The 23,654-nt window shown below is 42.9% G+C and overlaps 2 protein-coding genes and 1 pseudogene across 3 annotated transcripts; 1 reads left to right on the top strand and 2 right to left on the bottom strand.

Annotated features, from left to right (window-relative positions):
* Positions 1-331: 331 nt before the first annotated feature.
* LOC142993299 (TRPM8 channel-associated factor homolog) lies at positions 332-9,234 on the bottom strand. Of its 2 annotated transcripts, none has more exons than XM_076143922.1 (12): positions 9,010-9,234; positions 6,371-7,110; positions 5,409-5,625; positions 4,964-5,261; positions 4,278-4,579; positions 3,871-4,045; positions 3,599-3,693; positions 3,313-3,523; positions 2,987-3,223; positions 2,223-2,446; positions 2,018-2,131; positions 332-1,781 (listed from the first exon to the last, which is right to left on the bottom strand). In XM_076143922.1, exons 2-12 carry the CDS (start codon positions 7,015-7,017, stop codon positions 1,539-1,541), a joined length of 2,763 nt encoding a protein of 920 aa, XP_076000037.1. In that variant the 5' UTR covers positions 7,018-7,110; positions 9,010-9,234; the 3' UTR covers positions 332-1,538. The 2 variants fall into 2 exon arrangements, with proteins under 2 accessions (XP_076000037.1, XP_076000039.1); XM_076143924.1 differs by lacking the exon at positions 9,010-9,234 and adding an exon at positions 7,847-7,983.
* Positions 9,235-10,041: 807 nt separating this feature from the next.
* Positions 10,042-18,117, bottom strand: LOC142993355 (TRPM8 channel-associated factor homolog; annotated as a pseudogene).
* Positions 18,066-23,618, top strand: pnkp (polynucleotide kinase 3'-phosphatase). The gene is made up of 17 exons (XM_076143949.1): positions 18,066-18,204; positions 18,699-18,745; positions 18,899-19,168; positions 19,249-19,545; positions 19,798-19,877; positions 19,988-20,045; positions 20,129-20,236; positions 20,323-20,394; positions 20,549-20,597; positions 21,220-21,290; positions 21,603-21,695; positions 21,821-21,917; positions 22,018-22,079; positions 22,316-22,425; positions 23,099-23,186; positions 23,291-23,358; positions 23,479-23,618. The coding sequence occupies exons 1-17, from the start codon at positions 18,081-18,083 to the stop codon at positions 23,597-23,599; spliced, it is 1,815 nt and encodes a 604-aa protein (XP_076000064.1). The 5' UTR covers positions 18,066-18,080; the 3' UTR covers positions 23,600-23,618.
* The last annotated feature ends 36 nt before the right edge of the window (positions 23,619-23,654 follow it).

The raw sequence follows: 23,654 nt of genomic DNA on the forward strand, positions 1-23,654 counted from the left end.
GCACCTGGGTTGGCCTCAGGCTAATTAATCTAAATTTCATCTTCAGTTCCATTTCATACACAGACACAACTAAAGAATAATGTGAAAATTCTGCAGATACCATTGAAGGGAGCATTACAAGGTAAGAAATGTGTGTTGTCAGTGGTCTGATAGACAATGTTGGGATAATCAAGTGAAGGTATAGCCAAATATGTACTGAATAGATGCGTGTGTGCACGCACGCACGCACGCGTGTGTGTATGTGTGTGTGCGCGTGTGTGTGTGTGTGTGTGTGTGCGCGCGCAAATCAATCAATCAACTAATCAATCAATTTTATTCTAAGCAAAATAGTAACAACATAGTCATAAAATTGAAAACAATACATAGGACAGAATATGCAGCAAGCACATAAAATAATAACAATTCAAATAAAACAGCCACATCAAGAACATCAACATTTAAGGGATGTTAAAATGGTGAATGATCCAATAAGGCTGTAATGAGTGAATAAAAGAAGGTTATCAGTCTTGATTTAAAGCTTTCAACTGAAAGTGCTTATTTGACAGGTAGTGCAAGTGCCTCATAGATAAGTGACACGGTAGGAAAATACTCTGAAGTCAACTTTTTTGTCAACTGAAGGAATGATAAGGAGACCAACATGGAGAGAGAGCGAAGAGGGCTTGCCAGTGTATATGGTGTAGTAGGCTTGGGTATGTCAAGTGGTGCAAGTCCATGCAAGGTTGTATAAGTTAAAAGACAAAACCTTAAAATGAGTTCTGGCTTGCACCAGTAACTTCTGAAGAGGCCAAATAGGGCAAGACTCTACATGCAGCATTCTAAACAAGCTGATGAGAATTACTAGTAGAAACAGTAGAAAGACCAGACCAAAGGAAATTACAATAATCAAGTCTGGAACATACAGATGTATGGGTAATGGTTTCAAAATCACACATTTTTCCTTCTTGTTACTAAAATATTTAGAATACTGATTCACATTGATTTCTTAGTTTTTTCCAGATGTAGTAGTTGATGTGCTTTCATCTTAATACCTAATGATCAACAATCTCTGTCAGTTCAAGAACGCTGAGACTGGACAGGCTGGCCAGCTGCTCAGACTTGCTAGGTTTCATTCTGGTCCTGTTTAAAGATTCCTGCTCGAATTGAAATAATCACTGTCCTTCAATACAGGAAGAAGGTGAGCAGCTGTTTCATTCTCTTTTTCAAAGTTTTGAGGTGAAAGAAAAAGCTACAATTTAATTTTCTTCAATGGAAAATGACAACATACGTGGCGTGAAAAATGCTAGTTAGGAAAAAAACAAATGTATAAATGAAAATTGAAAATGATCAGCATAATATTTTCGATTTCTCATGATTCCTATTTTAAACGATAATCAATTTGGTAGTGATAATGAATCCTGGTCCAATCCTGTGTTTTTGTAAGTCTATGCATTAGTACTATTTTGATTGATGTGCCGATTCGATAGACATTACATTACAATACATTGAGAATCATTTGGCACTGGGTGATGTTTATTTGTGCATATTAATCAGCCTGTGGTTCAGTCATACTCGACCATGGGGTGGTCACTCCAGGGAGTCAGGTTGGAAAGTTTGTCCTCTGTGGCTGTTTCTATGGGCCAGCCCCAGGCCTTAAAGAATCCAGCCAGGTTCTTCTCTACAATCTTAGAGAAAGTCTCAGCATACAGGTTCATCTTGCCTTTGTTGTCTTTGGGAAAGTTGGTCATCTTGTGGTAAGCAGCAAACACCTTCTTAAAGGCATCCCAGCCAAACTTGTCCTGGAGCTGCATTGAAGGAGTAGACAGAAAGGGCAGTTAGATGCCCAAGTACAAGTGAGGTTTAGTTAATACATTGGAATAAACAGTCCTCATATACTTTTTTAATTCTAGCCATGTGAATTCCATTCACATTGCTTAATTTGGGTGGTGTAGGGACAGTTAGTTCAGCTTTAAATGCAGACTCCATTCTGAAATAAGCATTGTTTCTCTACAGAATGTAATCTAGAGTGATTCTCTCTGACCTGCATGTATGTCTCCAGGGCCACCCACATATCCCAGCTGGTGAGCTTCCTGCCCCCCTGAACATACTCCTTTGCACGACTCTTCCTTTCTTCTAACACCATGCAGGGGTGTGCCTTAAACAAGGATGAACACAATGATTAACATTAGACATGAAGTTAATCGTAATATGATCACATTGTCGACTGCAAATCTGATTTTCTCTACCTTTTCCCTGTTGATTCCCAACACCTCTTCATGCACGTACACTGACCACAAGTTGCATGTACACTCTGTAGTATTTGGGGAAAACTCCCAGCAGCCTCTCTGTTGGTTGTGGCCTAATTCATGAATGGCGCCCCAAATGGCTTTTGGTGTAGCAGGGTCAGTGATGACCAGATCCAGTGCTGATGCCGAGTGCACCATGACAGGATAGCCTGCATGCATCCAACCTGAATGGTGAGTGAGACAATACATTGTTACAGGACTGTATCATTGGTACAGGTGGTAAGAGATAGGTACTCCTCCTAAGACTGTCCCCACTCACTGTGCACAGTGGTCACCTTGTAATCCCAGCCAATTCTTGCCTACAACCTACAATCAGCATCCAGCTTGACTCCTCACCAGTTGAACCCACAAAGTCTGTGGGGTGTGAGGATTGATAACCAACTCAACTTCAAGGGACATGTTGCCCCAGTCTCTAGACTGTACATAATCAGAAAAATCAGCCCCTACCTGTCTGAGAGTGCGACACAGCTCCTAGTACAGGCTCTTGTGCCCTACTGGGCGATCTACCGGCATGTGCATTCAAACCAGAATGCAGTAACTTCTCTGGTCTTCAAGCACCTCTTGGCACCTACGTCTTGTTGTTCAACTAGAACCTAGCTTCTTGGCACTAACTCTGCTACATGAGTAAATGTAAATGTGTAAATGTAACATTTAACACATAATGACATAAGCAAACAGTGATGACTCAGCCAAAACACACTTACCGTAAGAAATCTGCACATCTGCTACAAATCTTTCTTTGCGGGGAAATTTGTGTGGGATGACAGCCAGGTCAGCGATGCCTTTCATGATCTTGTCCCAGAGTGCCGCCAGCAAATCAGGGCGCTCCAAGTCTCGAACAACATCAGATGGTACAGTAAGGATGATGTTGTCAAACTCCAATTCAGCCCAGGGTGAGGGAGCTGTCCGCAACAATGACCACTGAGCTGGAGTTGTCACACCTGGATCGAGCAGACAGGTTGTGGTAGATTCAAAACGGAATCCTGAATTTTTTTTAATCCCCCTTGCATCAGACCTTATCACCACTCACCAGACTTATAATATGGGGCAGGCACAGCCATCTGCACTTTGACCTCTGCCCCTTCTACCTGTGTCTTGGGTGGTGCCACCAGGTAGAGGAGTCCTCCCCACAGGTTCCACACCTGCATCATCTCGTCAGTAACAGGGAATCGCTCGTGGACACATGGAGCTCTCTTCAACTCCTCGGCGTTTAAGTGATCAGTCTGACAGCCAATCTGGACCTGAGGCAAACATGGGATATTCAATACTGTTCGGCATGTCTGTATGAAATGATGAAAAGATGGTGTCCACTGTACCTTCCATCCATTGTTGACAAGCTGTGCTGGAATGGCAATGTAGGTCTTCATGCCAGGAGAGAGGTAGAGACCAGTACTGATCCATTCCTCCATTCCTGACACACACAAACACACACAAGTATGCACGCAAACTTAGCAACATGACAAGCTTAAGTCTGAGGACCAATTTTGTTTTCCAAAGGCTTAACAGAAAAGTCTGCACAGAAATGAAGTGACACCATGTAATTAGGTTGTTAGCAAATTCCAAACATTTGTCTGCAACGAGGTCTGACCTGCTGTGTTAACATTAATCCTGATGTTGTTGTTTCTGACAACAGGCAGGATGGGGTTGTCCTTGATGAGGTAGGGCAGGAGGGCATCAGGATCTGGACACACCTTGTATATCTGTGTGCCCACATTAAGGAGTAGGTGGTCTTTTGGGCAACGCACAGGGCAGCTGTGACATACCTTTAAAGTAGGTGAATGATTAGAAATACAGGTTTATTATGAAACACAGTTTGGAATTAAACCTTGTAAAAGCTTACAAAGCCGGATGAACAAGCAATATGAAAGCTGTATACATAAAACAATGGTACTGAATACGGCGTTACTGGTGACTGATCAACATAACACAAACTGGGTGCCCACTTTAAACACAATCTAGTCATAAACAGTGATTACACAGCCTTTTACTTCTCACCTGTGGCATCCCTGATTTCTTCAAGATGCCTGTGAGGGTGGACACCACCTGAGTGTAGGTTGCACCGCCATTAGCTTTCATGTGCAGGAAGTTGGCACAGTCCTCACCAAGCTTTTTTAGACACCGCTCCTCATGGTCTGTCAGGTTGTCTCCCGTGCTAACATGACCAGCAAAGCGGCTCAGAAGGTGACGGAAGTGGTAGTTGTCTTTGATAGCCTGGCTAGGCACTGGAGCTTTGTACAAACCTCCTGATATTGTGTTCTTCAGCAGACTCAAGCCCATTTTGTTCAGGATCTTGTTTCCTGTAGCACAGACAAGAACAACCTGATTTACTCTGCGGTGTTGCATGGTTGAGTCTAATATTATTGGGTTTGAACCAAATCCCCAGGCAGCCCAAATCATTTACTTCTGACTCCTGATTGCTACCTCGATATGAAACAAGATACTGATCTCCCTAGCAGCTCTCTGGTATACTAACAAAGAAGTTATTAGCTATCTGCTGAGGTTGAGTTTGATCCTGTAAGAAATCTTCTTCAGCGATCACATCTCTCCGTCCAAGAACATCCTTGAAGCTTTATCTAATGGTCCATTTATGTCACAGCCATGCGCCATAGTAGTTAATTGTTCAGCATGGTTGCAAAATGTTAATTATGATGTCTTTGTACTGATGATGGTGATTAGCATACCTGAGAAATCAGTCATTGGGTTCTCCCCAGGGTGTGTCTGTGCCCAGTACCAGGAATGTCCACCAATCAACAGGCCTCCTCCTTCTGCTACAAAGCTTTGGATTTCCTCTACATGAGCATCGCTGTACGCTGTACACACAAACACACTGAGGTCTTTCCTGAAGTTTGTCTTCTGACAGTTAAACCCAGATTTGCCCAGAACATTAAATGCATCGTTGAGCTGTGGCAAGACACCAATGACGCCCTGTCGGCCCTCATCCAACCAGTGAATGGCATTATGCCAAAAACAATCCAATGTCTGTAAGGAAAGCAGTTTATCAAAGAGAGGCAAAAGTTTAGTAGTAATTTTAGAATAGAATAGTAGAAACATGCAATTATGAAATGCAATGAAAGCAAACAATGTGATATACTTAGTGATCATATTAATAATCTGAATGAACTCCACCTTCCGTCCCAGAAGACCTTCATGTGTTACTGCAATCACTCGTCCCTGCCCATAGTAGGCTCCTGCCAAGAAGGCCCGTGCATTCTGTGTGGTACCAATGGGGAAGGCCAGTGGACCATGGGCCAGAACCTCAGAAGCCAGTAATCCGCCCTGGAGGTCAAACTCTGAAACATTGTTGAGTAAGAACTCCAAGTCATCTTCAAAGTCCTTACCGGTTCTGTATGGAAAGCAGAGGGCAGAAAGAGAGAGAGAGTCAAAGAGGAAGACAGATGGAGTAGGAAAATGTCATAACCAGGCCAGAAGCCATCTTAGAGGTTGGTGGCAGCCAAGTTACTGTGGCATGGTGTAAAAAAAGATGTGCAGACATGGGCTAGGACCTGTGTAGTGTGTCAACACTCTAAGCTGCCACACCAAAACACCCCTTGGTTCTCTGTGTGTTCACTTGTGGACCCGGTGGGACCTCTGCCGTCCCACATGTTGACACACTTCCTCATCATGGTGGATTGAGGACAAAACATTTGTGGTGGACATTGGTGGGAAGCCAGATCATGTGTTGTGGACCAACTCAAGCCAGCTCACTTCGATCTCTACAAGGGGGAGCTATGGATGACGAATGTGAATAAACGAGCACAAAACTGAGCAAGCTTACTTGATTTGTTGATCCAACAACTCCTACAGCTGTATTTTTATCATTTAGATTTGCATTAACGATGAATAGATGAGAATTGATCTTACTAAACTTAACATACATTGGTTGTTGTGCAATATAAAAACTTTGAAAAATTAATAATTCTAAGCACTAGTTGTACAACGCATAAATTTTCCTTTTCTTCTCTCAATAGTTTATAGAAAAAGGTGACAAAATTAAAATTAGCTTAAAAAAAAGAATTGTGTTCATAACAAAAAAGCTACTTGAGAATTAATATCTTTATGCATGCATAGAAAGAGGAGAAAACACTTACGCTACAGCCAGCCATGAGGTTGGGATCTCGGGGTAGACAGGCAGGCACTCTGCCAAAGCTTTATCCTTGGAGAAATAGATTCCTGTCACACCGGAAACCTTATTTCCAGGAAAGCAAAGCAATGCGTTCTCCTTAGGATTAGATGAAGCCCAATGCCACGCCTGCCCTCCAATCAGCACTCCTCCACCAGCTTTCACAAATGCCACAATCTCCTTTGTGTTTGCACCAACACTGTAGGCATCTGTCACATACACCCCGACATTGAGATTGGCACTAAAAGCCCCCACCACTTGGGTCTTGAAGCTGGATGCACTGAGATTATCAGCCACCGCCTTTGCACTCTTATGGATCCCTACAGACAGGTTGTCAGATCCATCCCCTCTCAGCCAGGTCAGGGCATTCTCCACCAGAGCAGGTAAGGAGGTCAGGTAGCCTTCATGGCCCAGGACCACAATCCTTCCACTGCCATACAGGGAGGCAGCCATCACAACCTGGCCTTGGCTGTTCATTGCTAGAGGGAAGGATTCATCTCCAATCAGCACCAGGTTGCTGGGAGCACAGGAGCCCTCAAGGTCCAACTCTTCCAAGCCTCTCATCAGGGAGTCGTAGGCAACTTCAAGGTGGGATCGGGTGGGGTTGGTGGACATGGTGAGAAAGCCTGATGGACTGCCGAGGGTGGAGGGTGTGTGAAGTTGAATAATTGTATCAAGACTCAGGTGTGTTCTGTCACACTCGTAATCCTGTTGGAATAGAACAAGAATTGAGACAGCTTAAAATGTTCGGGTAGTTTGGGTGGAATTTCTTCCCTTGTTCTTTTTTATCACATCATTGTGCCATGTCAACATAACCTTTGCTGTCTGTGGCTAACTAATATCCCTCTGTGTGTCATCCAATTGTCTTAATTAACATGAACATTACACAGCCTGGTTCTCAAAAAGATCTGTATTTGGCAATGTGTTACACACATGGGCCCAACAAACAGAACCGTGCCAATGTGGCATCACTAGTGTTACCCTGGTACAGAACACAAATATCCATTACCAACAACTCTATTATCCACCACCGACTGTATAATTAATTAGCTCGAGTCACTGTCTCCTCATCTCCCTATGCATTTAGTCCACATGTGTAGCACATTCCTAGGTCCCAATCAATATTTATTTCCTTTTTCTCTTTATTTCTCATTTTTTCCCTTCTCTCTGTATAAAAAAAATTCCGAAAAGTCCCACAACTGTATGCTCATTGTTATGTCAAATGCTTTCTTCACTAAAAATATTCAACTAAAAACGCATTGACTGAAAAGAATTTCTTATTCGATAATATAAAAATCTGGTCTATATAACAACAAGTGCAGAAACAAATCACTCACACGAACACAAAACAAATCCATGATTTACAATGAGCTTTCATTAAGGTCTAAAATTCGACATTTTCATCTCAGGCCAACAGTTTATGAAAGCAATTATTTGTTTTTACCTTAAAGATATGTTGTTCCTCTGTTTAAATTTCCCTTGGAATACATAAAAGTTCTATCTTATCTATCTTAACTTAAATCATTACATGTATCAAAGAGAGTACACCCAGCAAGTTGTGAGGAGAGCAGGAGCTGGTGTGACAAAAGAGAAAGGGTGTGGATTATCAGTGAGCTGAACGCAATGATCACTGTTATTACAGGAATGATCTCCAAATGGACAGTGTGGTCTGCAAACAATATCTGTCAACATGACCAGAATTAAAACTGCCAACACCATGTGACAATAAAACACACCTGTTTATCTAGCTAAATAAAGTCAACATCACGAGAACACTGTGCTTGCAGAATGCAGGCTTGTGGTTCCTAACATCTCCAAAAGTAGAATGGGAGACAGAGCCTTCAGTTCTCCTCCTGTCGACCAATTTTCTAGATACAGTCCTGGGGGGCAAACATCTTCTCTACATTTATGAGTGGGCTTAAAAATGTCCTGTTTGATAAAGCATTCTGCTTTTATGTACATTATTTGTCATGCTTCTATTACTACTATCGTTGTCACTGTGCCCCTCTGTGTGCGTCTCCCCTTTCACACTCTCTCTCTTTCTTCCTCTCTCTCTCTCCATCCCTCTTTCTATATAAACCCAACCAGTCAAGGCAGATGGCCGCCCACCTAGACAGATTCTGCTTGAGGTTTCCTCACGTTAAAAGGGGAGTTTTTCATGCTGCTATCGCCAAGTGCTTGCTGGGGGAATGTTGGCTCTACTTTGATCTGGCTTCAATCCTGTAAAATGAAACTGTAGCTCTGCATAATTTAGACATGGAACAACCCACATGACACAGCAAGAAGAACTATCAGTTATTCTATTTTACAAATTATTCATATAATATAACTCGCATCATCACACCATAAATAAGCGCATTTAAATAGGCATTTGTTGACAATAAGCAAGACATATTACAGATGGCCTAATTAGACTAAATCAAGCATTTGTCCAGTCCTGCATTTTAACTGGTCTGAAGTACAAAGAGCTAGAGTTATTGACGTTTTACGGAGTGTCAACAAGTTTGCTTTTCTTCTCCAAGTAGTAGGTGACCCATCCAGCTATTTCCTTACTGAGCCTTACATAAGTACGGTGTGAGAAGAAAATTAGATATATATCAACTTTACCTGAGCTCCTTTGAATTTGTGAATTTGTTAGAGTGAAAGTAAAAGCCAGATTACACGAATGACTCAGCAAGAGTTGAATTCAGGAAACGCATTTGTTATTGTACAGTCTGGGGAGCGTGTTTCTAAACGGACGGAGTTTTCTGATGGACAGTCGGCATGAGGAAAATATTCCACTCCCAATTCCCAGTGGGGTGTGGCTCAGTGTGACGTGACCCTGGCTGCTGTAAAGAGCACTCGTCACCAAAGGAATTATAAATACAACACGGACTGTGGCGCGCCCTAAAAACTGCCGGTAGCCATGGGAACCGATTTTCCTGCTTTCCGAAAAGCCGGAAGCATCAGTTCCCATGGCTACCGACAGTGGCGCAGCTGCCGTAGAGATAGAACTAAATTAACAAAGATGTAACCCTGTTGCTTGGCTCAACCGAGATTCGGTTTTAGCTCATGTTTGACAAATACTACCATCATCATTGCGCTTGATTATTTATACAGTAAGGACGTTTATAGCTGTAGCCATTCCGGACCAACAGAACGCTCCAGCCACCACTGTATTTATTTATTTTAAATAGTTTTTAAGGTCGCATAAAAATGTGAAAATGACATGATATGTCACCACAGTTTGCAATTTCGAGTGGATTTTGGTATCAACTGAATAACGTGAGGTCGTCAGTTTTATGCACTTTATTTGCCCTCACATCCTATATCCACATAGGGTTATTTCACTCATTACCCTATTTATTCTTGTATTGCTTTATTTTGTATGTAGTTTGCTTTTATAGTGTCCTTGTGTTGTACTTTTCCCATGACACACCATGTGAAATGCCTTGTACATCTGTACATGGTGAATAAAACAGATTTGAATTGACTTTTCAGTCATGAAGCAACCCAGCCTGTGTTCACACAAACTCCAGCTGGCCAAAGCCTCTTCCAAATTCAGGGCTATGTTTTCTCCACTCTGTGTTTCCAGTGGATTTAGGACATCTGTAAACAATATTTGAATTCAAAGCCCTTGTTGAGTCAAGTCAGGTTTATTTGATATCCCAATATCACTTCCAAAGTCAACAACTGTCAACAGTTGTTCTACTTGATCAAAGATTAGACATGCAAGCAAAGAATTCCATTAGCTCTGACTCCACCCATCAGTACCTAAATGCCCATTTAAACTTCTGTTATATTGCAATTGAGGTATTTACTATACTATACTACTACTGTTTTCAAACAGTTTTCAAATCATCTAATGCAATACTATATACAGTACAGAAAGATAACCTTAACCATTTGGTACTCATTGATTCCGCTTTTTCATGTTGATTCCTGCAATTTGCTCTGTAGTTCAGTCATACTGGACCATGGGGTGGTCACTCCAGGGAGTCAGGTTGGAAAGTTTCCCCTCTGTGGCTGTTTCTAATGACCAGCCCCAGGCCTTAAAGAATCCAGCTAGGTTCATCCCCACAATCTTAGAGAAAGTCTCAGCATACAGGTTCATCTTGCCTTTGTTGTCGTTGGGAAACTTGGTGATCTTGTGGTAGGCAGCAAACACCTTCTTAAAGGCATCCCAGCCAAACTTATCCAGGAGCTGCATGGGTGTTGTAGGGACAGTTAGCTCACTTTTAAATGCAGACTCCAATGTGACATAAGTATTGTTTCTCTACAGAATCTAATAAAGAGACTCTGACCTGCATGTATGTCTCCAGGGCCACCCACACTTCCCAGTCCTCCATCTTCCTGCCCCCCTAAACATACTCCTTTGCACGGCTCTTTCTTCTTTCTACAGCCATGCAGTCCTGTGCCTAAAACAAGCATTAACAGAATGATTAACATTGGATGTGAAGCTGGGGTTAGTGTGAAATAACCTGATCACACTGTTCACAATTAATCTAAATTTCTCTTCCTTTGTCCTGTCAATGCCCAACACCTCTTCAAGCACGTACACTGACCACAGGTTGCATGTACACTCTGTGGTATTTGGGGGGAACTCCCAGCTGGCTTTCTGTTGGTTGTGGCCCAGTTCATGAATGGGGCCCCACATGTCTTTACTTTCCGCGGGGTCAGTGACGACCAGTTCCCGTGCTGTTGCCGAATGCAACATGACAGGATAGCCTGCATGCATCCAACCTGAATGGCGAGATGGAGACAATACATTGTTAAAGGACTGTATCGTTGGTACAGATGGTAACTTGCAATGATGAAGAAAGTGAAGAAGAAACTAAAGGTCACAGCAAACAACCAGAAGTCTTAAGTTGACGATTCCACAATTAAACAAAACTGCTCTCACACTCCGCTCAAAAAAAGGTCAAAGATGAAAGTTGACACAGATTTTTGGTAGAACTGCACAATGTTATGGAGTTGTGCATATGCACTTGGTATCTCTCTTTCAGCTTGATTCTACAAAACATTTCCTTTAATAATGAATATATTTATTAATCATTTATACATGTAACAATGTCCTTTGGTTTTTTGAGTAAAGTGAGTGAGTGAGCTGGTTTAGTTTGAAATGGGATATTTTATCTACAAATGAGGAGAGGAGGGCAAGTTACAGATCTCTATTGTACTGAGGTAATGTTATTTAAGACTCAGTTACTATGTTAGGGCAAACTTGATATTGTTTTGAGTTTGTTTCTAACAAAAGGATAATATTTTATTATTGTTAATTGGTGAATACTGTTTATAATATGACATAAGTAAACAGTGATGACAGCCACAACACACTTACCGTGGGAAATCTGCACATCTGCTACAAATCTTTCTTTGCGGGGAAATTTGTGTGGGATGACAGCAAGGTCAGCGATGCCTTTCATGATCTTGTCCCAGAGTGCCGCCACCAAATCAGGGCGCTCCTAGTCTCGAATAACATCAGATGATACAGTGAGGATGATGTTGTCAAACTCCAACTCGGCCCAGGGTGAGGGAGCTGTCCGCAGCAATGACCACTGAGCTGGAGTTGTCACACCTGGAGAGAAAAGACAGGTTGTGGTGGATTCAAAACTGAGTTCTGAATTTTTTTTTAAATGTATGAAAACATAAACATATATTTACAAATTAATTTGGGAAATACTTTGTGTATGTGTAGTTATTTACCCACCTCACATCACACCTTACATCCACACACACACACTCATGACATCATTTTATCAACCACTCACCAGACTTATAATATGGTGCAGGCACAGCCATCTGCACTTTGACCTCTGCCCCTGCCACCTGTGTCTTGGGTGGTGCCACCAGGTAGAGGAGTCCCCCCCACAGGTTCCACACCTGCATCATCTCCTTGGTAACAGGGAATCGCTCGTGGACACATGGAGCCCTCTTCAACTCCTCGGACTTCAAATAATCAGCCTGACAGCCAATCTGGACCTGAGGAAAACATGGAATATTGAATACTGCTCAGTACGTCTGTATGAAATGATGAAAATATTTCGTCCATTGTACCTTCCATCCCTTGTTGACAAGCTGTGCTGGTATGGCAATATAGGTCTTCATGCCAGGAGAGAGGTAGAGACCGGTACTGACCCATTCCTCCTTTCCTGACACAGACAAACACACAGGTATGCACACAAACACACTTAGCAAAATGACAAGCTTACGTCATTTAACCATTTTGGTTTTCCAAAGGCTTAACAGAAGTGACACCATGTAATTAAGTTGTTAGCAAATTTGTCTGCAACGAGGTCTGACCTGCTGTGTTAACATTAATCTTGATGTTGTAGTTTCTGACAACAGGCATGATGGGGTTGTCCTTAATGAGGAAGGGCAGGAGGGCATCAGGATCTGGACACACCTTGTATACCTCTGAGCCCACATTAAGGAGTAGGTGGTCTTTTGGGCACCGCACAGGGCAGCTGTGACATACCTTTAAAGTAAGTGAATGATTAGAATACAGGTTGCTTATGAAACACAGTTTGGAATAAAAACTACAACAGCTGGGGTGAAACGCCTTTGCAGAGTAGTGGCAGCATAGAAAAACTCCTTCAGCTTGAGTGTTCACCGTTAACCTTCCATCTTTTCCCTGTAAAAACTTGCAAAGAATAGGCCATTTACTTCTCACCTGTGGCATCCCTGATTTCTTCAAGATGCCTGTGAGGGTGGACACCACCTGAGTGTAGGTTGCACCGCCATTAGCTTTCATGTGCAGGAAGTTGGCACAGTCATCACCAAGCTTTTTAGACACCCCTCCTCATGGTCTGTCAGGTTGTCTCCCGTGGTAACATGACCGGCAAAGCGGCTCAGAAGCTGACGGAAGTGGTAGCTGTCTTTGATAGGCACTGGAGCTTTGTATGAACCTCCTGATAATGTGTCCCTCAGCAGACTCAAGCCCATTTTGTTCAGGATCTTGTTCCCTGTAGCACAGACAGAAACAACATTATTTGCTCCGCTGTGTTGCATGGTTGTGTCTAATATTAAAGGGTTTCACCAACTTTTGAAGACCAATACCATCATTTGAACCAAATCCCCAGCCAGCCCAAATAATTTACTTCAGACTCCTCATTTCTAGCTCGCTATCAAACAAGAAACTGAACTCCCCAGTAGCTATCTGGTACACCCGAAAACAAGCTATTAGCTAGTTGCCATGCTGCATCAGCTGAATTATGCCAATATCCTGATCTCTCCTGCTCTGCCCGTTATCAAGCAACCTTGTAATCGCCCAATCGATGAACTCTTTTTTTTTGTTGCATGTGAGTACGTCAAGTCCAGTCAAGTCAAGTTTATGTCCACAGCTGTCTCAAAGGGTTTTACAGACCCTTAACATTAGGAAATTCTGACCCAGCCCAAAGCTGAGAGATTCTCCCTATAAACGCCATGGTGTAACATAGGAACTTCGGATGATGAATGAAGCATGCAAAAGCAGGTAACACATACAGTCATGAAGTAGACGTAATGTGTAAAAACAATTACAAAAACATAATACGCAGTCTGTCCAGACTATGTTCTGCCTGCACCGTTTCTATAGTAGGTCAGTCTACCAGTCCTACAGTCCTACAGTCATCAGGGTCTTTTACATTCCCTATGCCTAAAACATCTGTATTTGTTCTCTTTTGAGCATATTTGTGTTTCTGTGCGGCAAGGAAATTCCTGTTTCCTGGGCCTCTACCTAAAGAGTTTCTGCCAGGCTCTGTCTTTCTTCAACCTGTTTTGTTCTCACCTCGCTTCAAGGTTTAGTTTGACCATGCAACAAATCTCTTTCTCTCGGCTCTGGTGGTCCACAGCTCTCTGTCCAAGAACATCCTCAAAGTTTTATTTACTAATCCAATTTATGTCACGCCCATGCTTCATAATAGTTATATGCATGTTCAGCAAGGTTGCAAGATCAAGTCAATTGTGATGTCTTTGTACTGATCAAGGTGGCTCAAACAAGGTTACATAGAATTAAATTCCCATGGCCCATTATCATACCTGAGAAATCAGTCATTGGGTTCTCATCAAGGTGTGTCTGTGCCCAGTACCAGGCATGTCCACCAATGAGCAGGCCTCCTCCTTCTGCTACAAAGCTTTGGATTTCCTCTACGTGAGCATCGCTGTACGCTGTGCACACAAACACACTGAGGTCTTTCCTGAAGTTTGTCTTCTGACACTTTAACCCAGATTTGCCCAGAAGGTGAAATGCGTCATTGAGCTCTGGCAAGACCCCAATGACGCCCTGTCGTCCCTCATCCAACCAGTGAACGGCATTGTGCCAAAAATGTTCCAATGTCTGAAATGAAAGCAGTTTATCCAACAGAAGCAGTAGTTTAGTAGTCATTTTATAAAATATTTGTCCAGTAAAATATACATTTAACAAAAGAAATCAAACAAATGTGATATACTTAGTGATCATATTAATGAACTGCACCTTCTGTCCCAGAAGACTTTCATGTGTTACTGCAATCACTCGTCCCTGCCCATAGTAGGATCCTGCCAGAAAGGCCCTTTCCTCCCGTGTGGTACCAATAGGGAAGGCTAGTGGACCATGGACCAGAGCCTCAGAAGCCAGAATTTGGCCAGGGCGGTCAAACTCTGAAACCCCATGGAGTAAAAACTCCAAGTCATCTTCATAATCTTTACAAATTCTGTATGGAAAGCAGGGGGCAGAAGAAAGAGAGTCAAAGAGGAAGACAGATGGAGCAGGAAAGATGAATAGATGAGAACTTAACATACAAAGGTTAGGTGCACTATTAGAAAAGCCAAAGCAATGTTACAAATAAATAATCCAAAGCACTATTTGTACAATGCTGACATTGTTTTATACCTTTTAAAGGCTTATAGCAATGGGTAAACAAATGAAATTGGCTTTATAAAGTGAAAAATTAGAAAGAGGAGAAAACACTTACGCTCCAGCCAGCCATGAGGTTGGGATTTCAGGGTAGACGGGCAGGCACTCTGCCAAAGCTTTATCGTTGGAGAAATAGATTCCTGTCACACCGGACACCTTATTCCCAGGAAAGCAAAGCAATGTGTTCTCCTTAGGGTAAACTGAAGCCCAATACCACGCCTGCCCTCCAATCAGCACTCCTCCACCAGCTTTCACAAATGCCACAATCTCTTTTGTGTTTGCACCCATACTGTAGGCATCTGTCACATACACTCCAACATTGAGATTGCTGTTAAAAGCCCCCACCACTTGGGTCTGGAAGCTGGATGCACTGAGATTATCAGCCACCGCCTTTGCACTCTTATGGATCCCTACAGGCAGGTTGTCAGATCCATCCCCTCTCAGCCAGGTCAGGGCATTCTCCACCAGAGCCGGAAAGGTGGTCAGGTAGCCTTCATGGCCTAGGACCACTATCCTTCCACTGCCATACAGGGAGGCAGCCATCACCACCTGGCCTTGGCTGTTCATTGCTAGAGGGAAGGATTAATCTCCAATCAGCACCAGGTTGCTGGGAACACAGGGGCCCGAAGGTCCAACTCTTTCAAGCCTCTCATCAGGGAGTCGTAGGCACCTTTGAGGTGGGATAGGTCGGTATTCTCGGACATGGTGAGAAAGATTGTGAGAGAGAATGTATGAGGGCAGAGTGGCAGCAGAGAGGTATGCTGAGTCAAATGTTTTGGATGGATTGGAGAAGAACGTGATCTTTAACTGCAGAACCAGGATGGAGGAAGGTGTCTTCTGTCAACCCAGGCTGTCCAGTGGAAATATTGAGAGATGACAGGGCTCGAGATAAGATAAAGCAAGGCTGCGTGAAAAAAAAGATAATAGCTATCACATGTCTAGAACAGTAAACCCACATGTACCTAATATAACATGTCAATGAAGAGATTCTAAGATAGAAAGTCAATTAAGCTGGCATCAAAGTCCAAGAGTCTGCAGGTTTACTACATACAGTATAAGCACGTGAAATCCTTACCTCAATGTCATGTGGGTCCTGTTTATATCAGCACATGTATCAACAATCCAGCCAGTCAGCTTGAGAGGAGGAAGGAAAATAAATCATAGCAAGAGCAGCAGGAGTTGTTTTACAGGGAACAAAACAGAAAAGGGGAAGGACATTTGTGTGGACAATGTTTTAATAGAGAAGCAAAGAGATCACACAAATGGGTAGTTGAGACCTTATTTTTATTTATAATAAGGTCTGCCAACCTGTCTGCCAACATTCTCTATCAAGTTTATTGTCAGTATGTTGGTTCAGACATCATGAGACCATCAGAAGGACCTGTTCAACAGCTCATCTATGTCAATATTAGTGAATGTTGTAAAATGAACCAGTCTAATTCTGCTTCAATAAATCTTTCAGGGAGAAAGAACACTGACAGAGTTTATCCTGAATTAGAGGTTATGCTTAAAAACTATTTTATTTGCTTCTTTGCAGTATGCACATCTGATTTCTATGGCTGATATTCAGACTAAATGGAGATTTGTTTGGATGCCTTAAGGGAAGCTTCAGGCTGTTAAATTGCTGATATTGCAGTTTGAGCCAATAACTATAATGTGCAAATGATGTTTGATGGGAGTAGGCATGGAGATATTCAAAACCATCTTATTTGATTGATACAAAGTAAGGTTAGTTAGGTTCACATAAGGAATTTTAAAACTTACACACAAGATACAAGACCCAAACTCTGCAAGGATGTGAAGATGGACATTACCTGTATCTCACAGTGGAAAAGTACAGTAAAGTAAAAAATATTGTATTACATTTTATACCTAACTGCCCTTTCATGATTCCTCACATATGTGGTGTGATGATCTTAAAATAACTTCAGTTTGCCTCACAACAGGAAGGCGTGTTCATGTTTGTTATGCCACACCAGTCTGTATGGAAATAGTTTCACAATGAAAAGCAGTTCATCTTTCATTTGCATGGTGGCAAGCATTTGTTGTTTGTTGTTGGTTTTCCAAGTTGAACATTTAGCATCCACCAGGTACCTTATAGGGCAGGAAAAGGCCCCAGCTGCACCAGTTTTCCTACCACTGCTGTCTAAATGCAATTTAAAAAAAATGGGGGGGAAAAAAAGCTGTGTTCAAGAACGTAGAGAATGTATCATCTTTTATCTTCCAGTGCTAAGGATTACTGAAGGATTGCTAAGGCTCAGTGGCCTGTGTGAGTCTGGGTAGAGAAGCTGTCAATGACTCACCCAGTTGCTGCTGTTCAGGTACAACAGGAATCAATGATATGGCTTGTTCAGGAGAAAGGGTGTGAACAGACACACTGACAAAAATATGGTTTGAAAAAGAAAAAGTAAAAAAAGTATCAGAATTCACTGTTCATTCCCTCTACCCAGTTTGTGTGTGTGTGTGTGCGTGTGTGCCACAAAAATACCATACAAATATTATTTTTGGTATTTTGGTTTATTCGTGTTTTTGTTACAGCCCTCTTGTTAGATTATTTTAGTTACATTTAGGAAAAAAATGTTCATTCTAGAAAGTTCCTTTAGTAGTTTCCGTACTTCATATTTCGACCGACAGCGTATGAGCGGAACGGTTGAGAAGCAGAGCGTGTTTCTAAACGTGTGTATTTTTCTGATGCACTGTGAGTGCAAAGCTAAACACGCTCCGCTAGTTCCACAAAACGCAGACCGTTGCAATAATACAAATACTTACTTACTTCTGCCGTTTCTTTTGAGGAGACGAAAACAAACGTAGAAAGTAGAGTGAGATGGCCTGCGCGTTGGTTAGCGCCACCACCGGTGCCCGAATCTCTCTGCAGGACGGGCGGGCTGTGATTCTGGGACGGGGTCCTGACACCGGTGTCGACGACAAGAAATGCTCCAGGAACCAGGGTGAGGACGACATACACTGTATATGAAACACAATAAATAATAATAATATAGTACTGTGTTTCGCCACTAGAACAACTCTTGCATCCTCCTGCATGCATTTAGTTTTGCATTTTAACCATCAAATGTGCACTTCAAAATGCAGACGCAACTTAATCCACTACTTGCCAGTTCAGTAGTCTTTGTGATTGAACCTCCAGTCATCCATTCCCCCCAATAGTTGACCTCCTTTCTTGTCATCTTCATCCGTCTGGACCTGCTCAGCATCATTAAGTAGGCCAGGCTGCTTGCTACTTGCTCATTTGTTCAAAGAAATCAAATTTGTGATTACGATCCCTAACTTGAACTGTGCTGTAGTGGTGCCAGTTCCGTCTGCATTCATGTTAGATATACAAGTGAAAATGGTAGAAATGTGTAAATTGTTGATTGTAACAGGTCAGCAGAAATTAGATGAAAACTCTACAACATTGATCAAATCATTTCCTTATTTTCCACAGTGAAGGTGGTGGCTTCTTTTGCTGACCGGAATGTGGTTGTAACTCAGGTATGGCAAAAAATTGTTAACCTCAAGCTAGTGTTGGTCTGATGTCAGCACGGCTCTCCCTTTTATTGCCCGGACACACCCTGTTTTTAATCTACATACTGTGATTGTTGCTACACATTTGACTGTCTGCACAAATCTTGGTTGCCTCCGCAGCTTGGCCCTAACCCAAGTTACCTAGACGATCAGAAACTGAGCCGGGGCCATTCTGGTAAGCTCTGTGACGAAGGCACCCTCTACCTGGTGAACCTGAGCCACCCCTTTAAACTGCACTGCACCCAGAGCTCCAACGGAAACGCCATCAGCCCAGCACCTAAGAGACTGAAAGCCACAGATAAGACAAAAGGAGGGCGGGACAGAGAGGCAAAGTCGAGTCCTTTACCCAAGCGCTCTATAACAGATTTCTTCCAGACTTCGCCTATGAAGGTAAAACATTTGTTTGTTATTAAGTTGAAATCATTTTAGTGTCATTGTTACAATCATACTCCTTCATTTCATTCATTCAGTCGTCTAAGAGACCATTGAGTCCGGGAGGGGGGCACCCAGAGGTGAAGAGGCAGAGGAGAGGCGAGGAGGCCTCAGGTGGAGGAGGGGAGGACGAAGAGGAGAGAGCAGCACAGGAAAACCTGAGGCGGCTGCAGGAGATGGCAGAGAAGACTTTGGAGGAGAGCAGCGACAAAAGCCCGCCGCCTTCGTCTACCTCACCGTCCTCTGCCTCCTCGGCGGCCTGCCTGAAGAGCAGCTGGCAGAAGCTAGACAGGCTGATGGTTTACACTGCTGCTGGGGTCAAAGGGAGCGACAAGGTGAAGAATGTTTATTGTGTTTGTCTGGAAAGCATAATTAATATCGCACATAAGAATGTTAGGTTGCCGGGTATCAGATAAGTTTTAATACATTATTAGAAAGAAAGAAACAGATTCCATATTGTGTGTATTAATGGCAGAGAGAGACAATGTTTCATGTAGCAATGCATGAATTTCTATGTTTTGGAAGTTTTTAAAGTTTTAAAGCTGGTGAGATCCTCAGTATTTCCCCTCCTCGCCATCCCTCTCCAGATTGCTGGCTTTGATATAGACGGATGCATCATCACCACCATATCTGGCAAAGTGTTTTCCACTGGACCAAGTGATTGGAAGTACGTCCACTCAAATCTCTGTTTGCTCTCTCTCTCTTTCTCTCTCTCTGTTCCTATATTTTCCTTATGGTTTATGACTGATAATATTTGTGTTTTGTGCGTTTTGACAGGATTCTGTATCCTGAGATTCAGCCCAGACTGGCCAGCTTGCTTAGGAAAGGATACAAGGTGAGGAAGGAGCTACACCAAGGGAAATATTCCGAAATATTGGACCAGAATGTTTGTGTTTATACCTGCTTTCCTCCTTTCAGGTGGTGTTCTTCACTAACCAGATGGGGATCGCTAGAGGCAAACTGAAACCCGAAGTCTTTCAGTCTAAAGTGGAGGACATCCTCACCAAGCTGAAGCTGCCAGTGCAGGTCGGTCATGTCGCAAGGTCAGAATCTCAGCACTCGCCTTTGATATCGCACCCGTGTGTAAAAGTTTGGATGTCTTGTGTTTTCAGGTGCTCATAGCAACTGGTCCTGGAATCTGTAGGAAGCCAGTGGTGGGGATGTGGACTCACCTGTGTGAGCAGGTACGTTTGCAGAAGGATCCATCCATGGGAAGAAACTCCTTCAGCATTCTCCGCTCTTTGTGATTGCTCTGTACCTGTTTGGCAAGAAGCAAAGTTGTTAGTGTTTCAATTGTGATCCACTTTTAACTTGTAATTTCACATATTTGGTCCTCAGGCTAATGGTGGCGTGGCTGTGGACAAGTCTCAGAGCTTTTACGTGGGAGGTGAGTGAGATGGCAAACCAGCCGTATTTACAACCTCTTAGCTGAAGTGACGTGATAATTGACAGATAATTGTTCCTCTCTCTTTGTGGGAACCTTCACTCAAATGAAAGCACTGAAATTGGCCCTAAACCTGCTCACTAACCTACAATCTCACCTGGTAACTGAAGATATGCTGAATTCATTTTAGGTCTAATGTCGGCACTCGACCTCACCCTGCTGCGTTTGAGTGGTGTTGGCAATTGCGGAATGCCAATTTAGAAATTAAAAACGAAGAAGTGGTAATTCGGGATTCTCAATGCTATAGGAGTTTACTTGTTGGGACGTATTGCACAATCTTTTCACCTTTTGAGGCCTGGAGAAGATGGCATCCACACAGATAAATGGGAAATCTGATGCATTTCTGTTCTTGCTCTCAGAGAATAAACTTGGTAAAACTGTGACGCAACCAAAATAGCCTCATTTGGAGGTTTTTGCACTTATTACTCTTGAGGCCCAGAATGTGAAGACATTGAGTAAAGACTTGTGAAGTGAATACACCTGATTGATCTAGTCAGATGGGATATATGCAGTTGCACTTTTGTACCCAGATTGAAACAACACACATCTGTATCTCTGTGTCCAGATGCAGCAGGGAGGCCCGAGAACTGGGCTCCAGGAAAGAAGAAGAAGGACTTCTCCTGCAGTGACAGACTGGTAAGAGGCTCTCCTCTGCCCCCTAAAGGCTCAGTTCCACTTCATTCCCCAGCGAGACAGCAGCTCTGCTCTGTGCCAAAATGTGAGATTTATGATTAGTAATAAGGCCAGCACCTACCAGGGAGTCTTTGCCAAACCTGACAGAATAGTTTCCATATTAGAATTATGCATAATTGATGAATGATAATGTCGCTCTCTCTCTCTCCCATACACACACACACACACAGGTAGAAATTCAATGTTGTGTGTGCGTTTGGAAGAAAAGGTGTAGACATGAGCTCTGTGTTAAACATTTGCCATCTCTCCCTGTAGTTTGCTCTGAATATCGGATTAGAGTTCCACACCCCTGAGGAGTATTTCCTAGGCTGGAAGAGTGCCCCCTACAGCTTTCCTAAATTTGACCCGGTGAGTAAAACGTTGGCACTAGTCTTATATCGTAGCCCGTTTAGCCATCAGACATCTTTGTTTTGCAGTGTAGACGTGGGTATGTGTGTGTTTTATACCCGTTTGGTGTGTATCTGTGTGAGCAGAGGGAGCTGGACTCCACTGGCAGGCTGTACGACCCACCGTCTGCCTCGCTCACAACCACCCAGGCAGAAGTCATCGTGGCTGTGGGTTTCCCTGCGTGTGAGTGAGATTGGACTTCAGTCTGTCAGGTTTGCCCACACCCAACACCCATACACACACACACACCCTTCTCACTCGTTGCTCTTCACTTCTTCCACAGCTGGTAAATCCCGGTTTTTCCACACCCACATCATTCCAAAGGGCTACGTTTATGTCAACAGGGTGAGTGGATGTTTAACCCGTTGGACAACCGCACTCGGCGATGGAGTTCTGCTTTTACTTTTTAATTGAACCAAATATTGGTAGGAAAATTATAACTGATAACAATTATATCTTGAGCCAAATGTTTCATTTGTTTGCTTTTGTATGCAATTTCCAACTTTTCATTTAGAATCATAATGATGATGGTTATCCTGATAATTGATGAACCTTTATTGTTTAATTTGTGCGTTTCTCAGGACACACTTGGGTCATGGCAGAGCTGTGTGACGGCATGCCAGCGCGCCCTGAAGGAAGGCCGCAGCGTCGCCGTAGACAACACCAACCCCGACCCCGAGTCGCGCAAACGGTAAAACCGCACGTGGTGAAGGCGTTAACAGCATCCATATTTACATGGGTTTATTAGATCCACCATACGCAAACAGCCATGACTGTGAGAGAGTTTTAGATAGAGCGTGATGCTGTGCAAACACTCCACATGATCGTTTACAGATTTAAGCCTCTGTGAAATATTGACTGACGGTTGATGTTGGTGGGAATTGTTCCATGACACAGAGAAAAGCTAGAGGCAGCACAGCACAGTTATGTATTGAACATTTATGTTTATATTATACACATTCATATTCTTTCAAGGCTACAGAGAGCTTGAAGACGTCGTAATTCTTTAATCATTAATTTTAATAATGTTGTTGTTGTTGTTGGTATAGGAGTTCTTTGGACACAATTGGGGCACAATCTATTATTTTAATGCGAGCCTGATCGTTTGATCCACAACCAAGGATTTCTTCCCGTTTCTCTCCCAATGGTTACTTTTTTGTGGCTGTCTGTCGGAGCCTTTAGAGTGGAAAGGTGCTGCCAGTCCAATAGATGTCAGTTCCTGTTCTAAAGTTCTGTTTATTACTTTGTTTTTGTTAAGAGGAGAGACAGTCATATAGCTACATATCATGATCAAATTTGAATAGTTTGAATAGTGTTTGCTGTATGTATGTATCACGCCTGAAACCATTGTGTGTATTTTCCAGATATGTGGATGTGGCCAAAGCAGCAGGAGTGTTGTGTCGATGTTTCCAATTCACAGCCTCTTTTGAACAAGCCAAACACAACAACAGAGTATGAGTCACCTCTATCTGCTCTACTTCTACTTCTATTCAGTGTCCCTCTCGCTGTCTCTTTGTTACTCTTTGTTTCACCCTGGCTTTGCTTTGTGTTCCCAGTTCCGTGAAATGGCTCCCTCAGACACCAAGCACGCCAAGGTCAATGACATGGTCTTCCATAGCTACAAGTAAGTTTCAGCATCGGATGATTTGTGTGTATATGTATGTGCTCCATCAGGTGTGAGGTCGAGCAGGAATGAAGATTTCTACATTTTCTTTATTACTAATCAAGGAGTCTCTCTTGCCAGGAAACACTTTGTGGCTCCTGATCTCTCTGAGGGATTCTCCGAGATCCTCCAGATCCACTTTGTGCCCGACTTCAAAGACAGCCAATCAGAAGCCCTGTTCAGGTTGTTCTCTGAAGGCTGATAGCACTGGCGGCTCTCTAAACACCTCTAACGCCTTTGTCATAGATTAATGCCAT

The sequence above is a fragment of the Genypterus blacodes genome, unplaced genomic scaffold (assembly GCF_046128005.1).
Source record: "Genypterus blacodes isolate CSIRO-AG114 ecotype Tasmania unplaced genomic scaffold, CSIRO-AGI_Gbla_v1 ptg000003l_1, whole genome shotgun sequence".
NCBI classification, from domain to species: domain Eukaryota; kingdom Metazoa; phylum Chordata; class Actinopteri; order Ophidiiformes; family Ophidiidae; genus Genypterus; species Genypterus blacodes.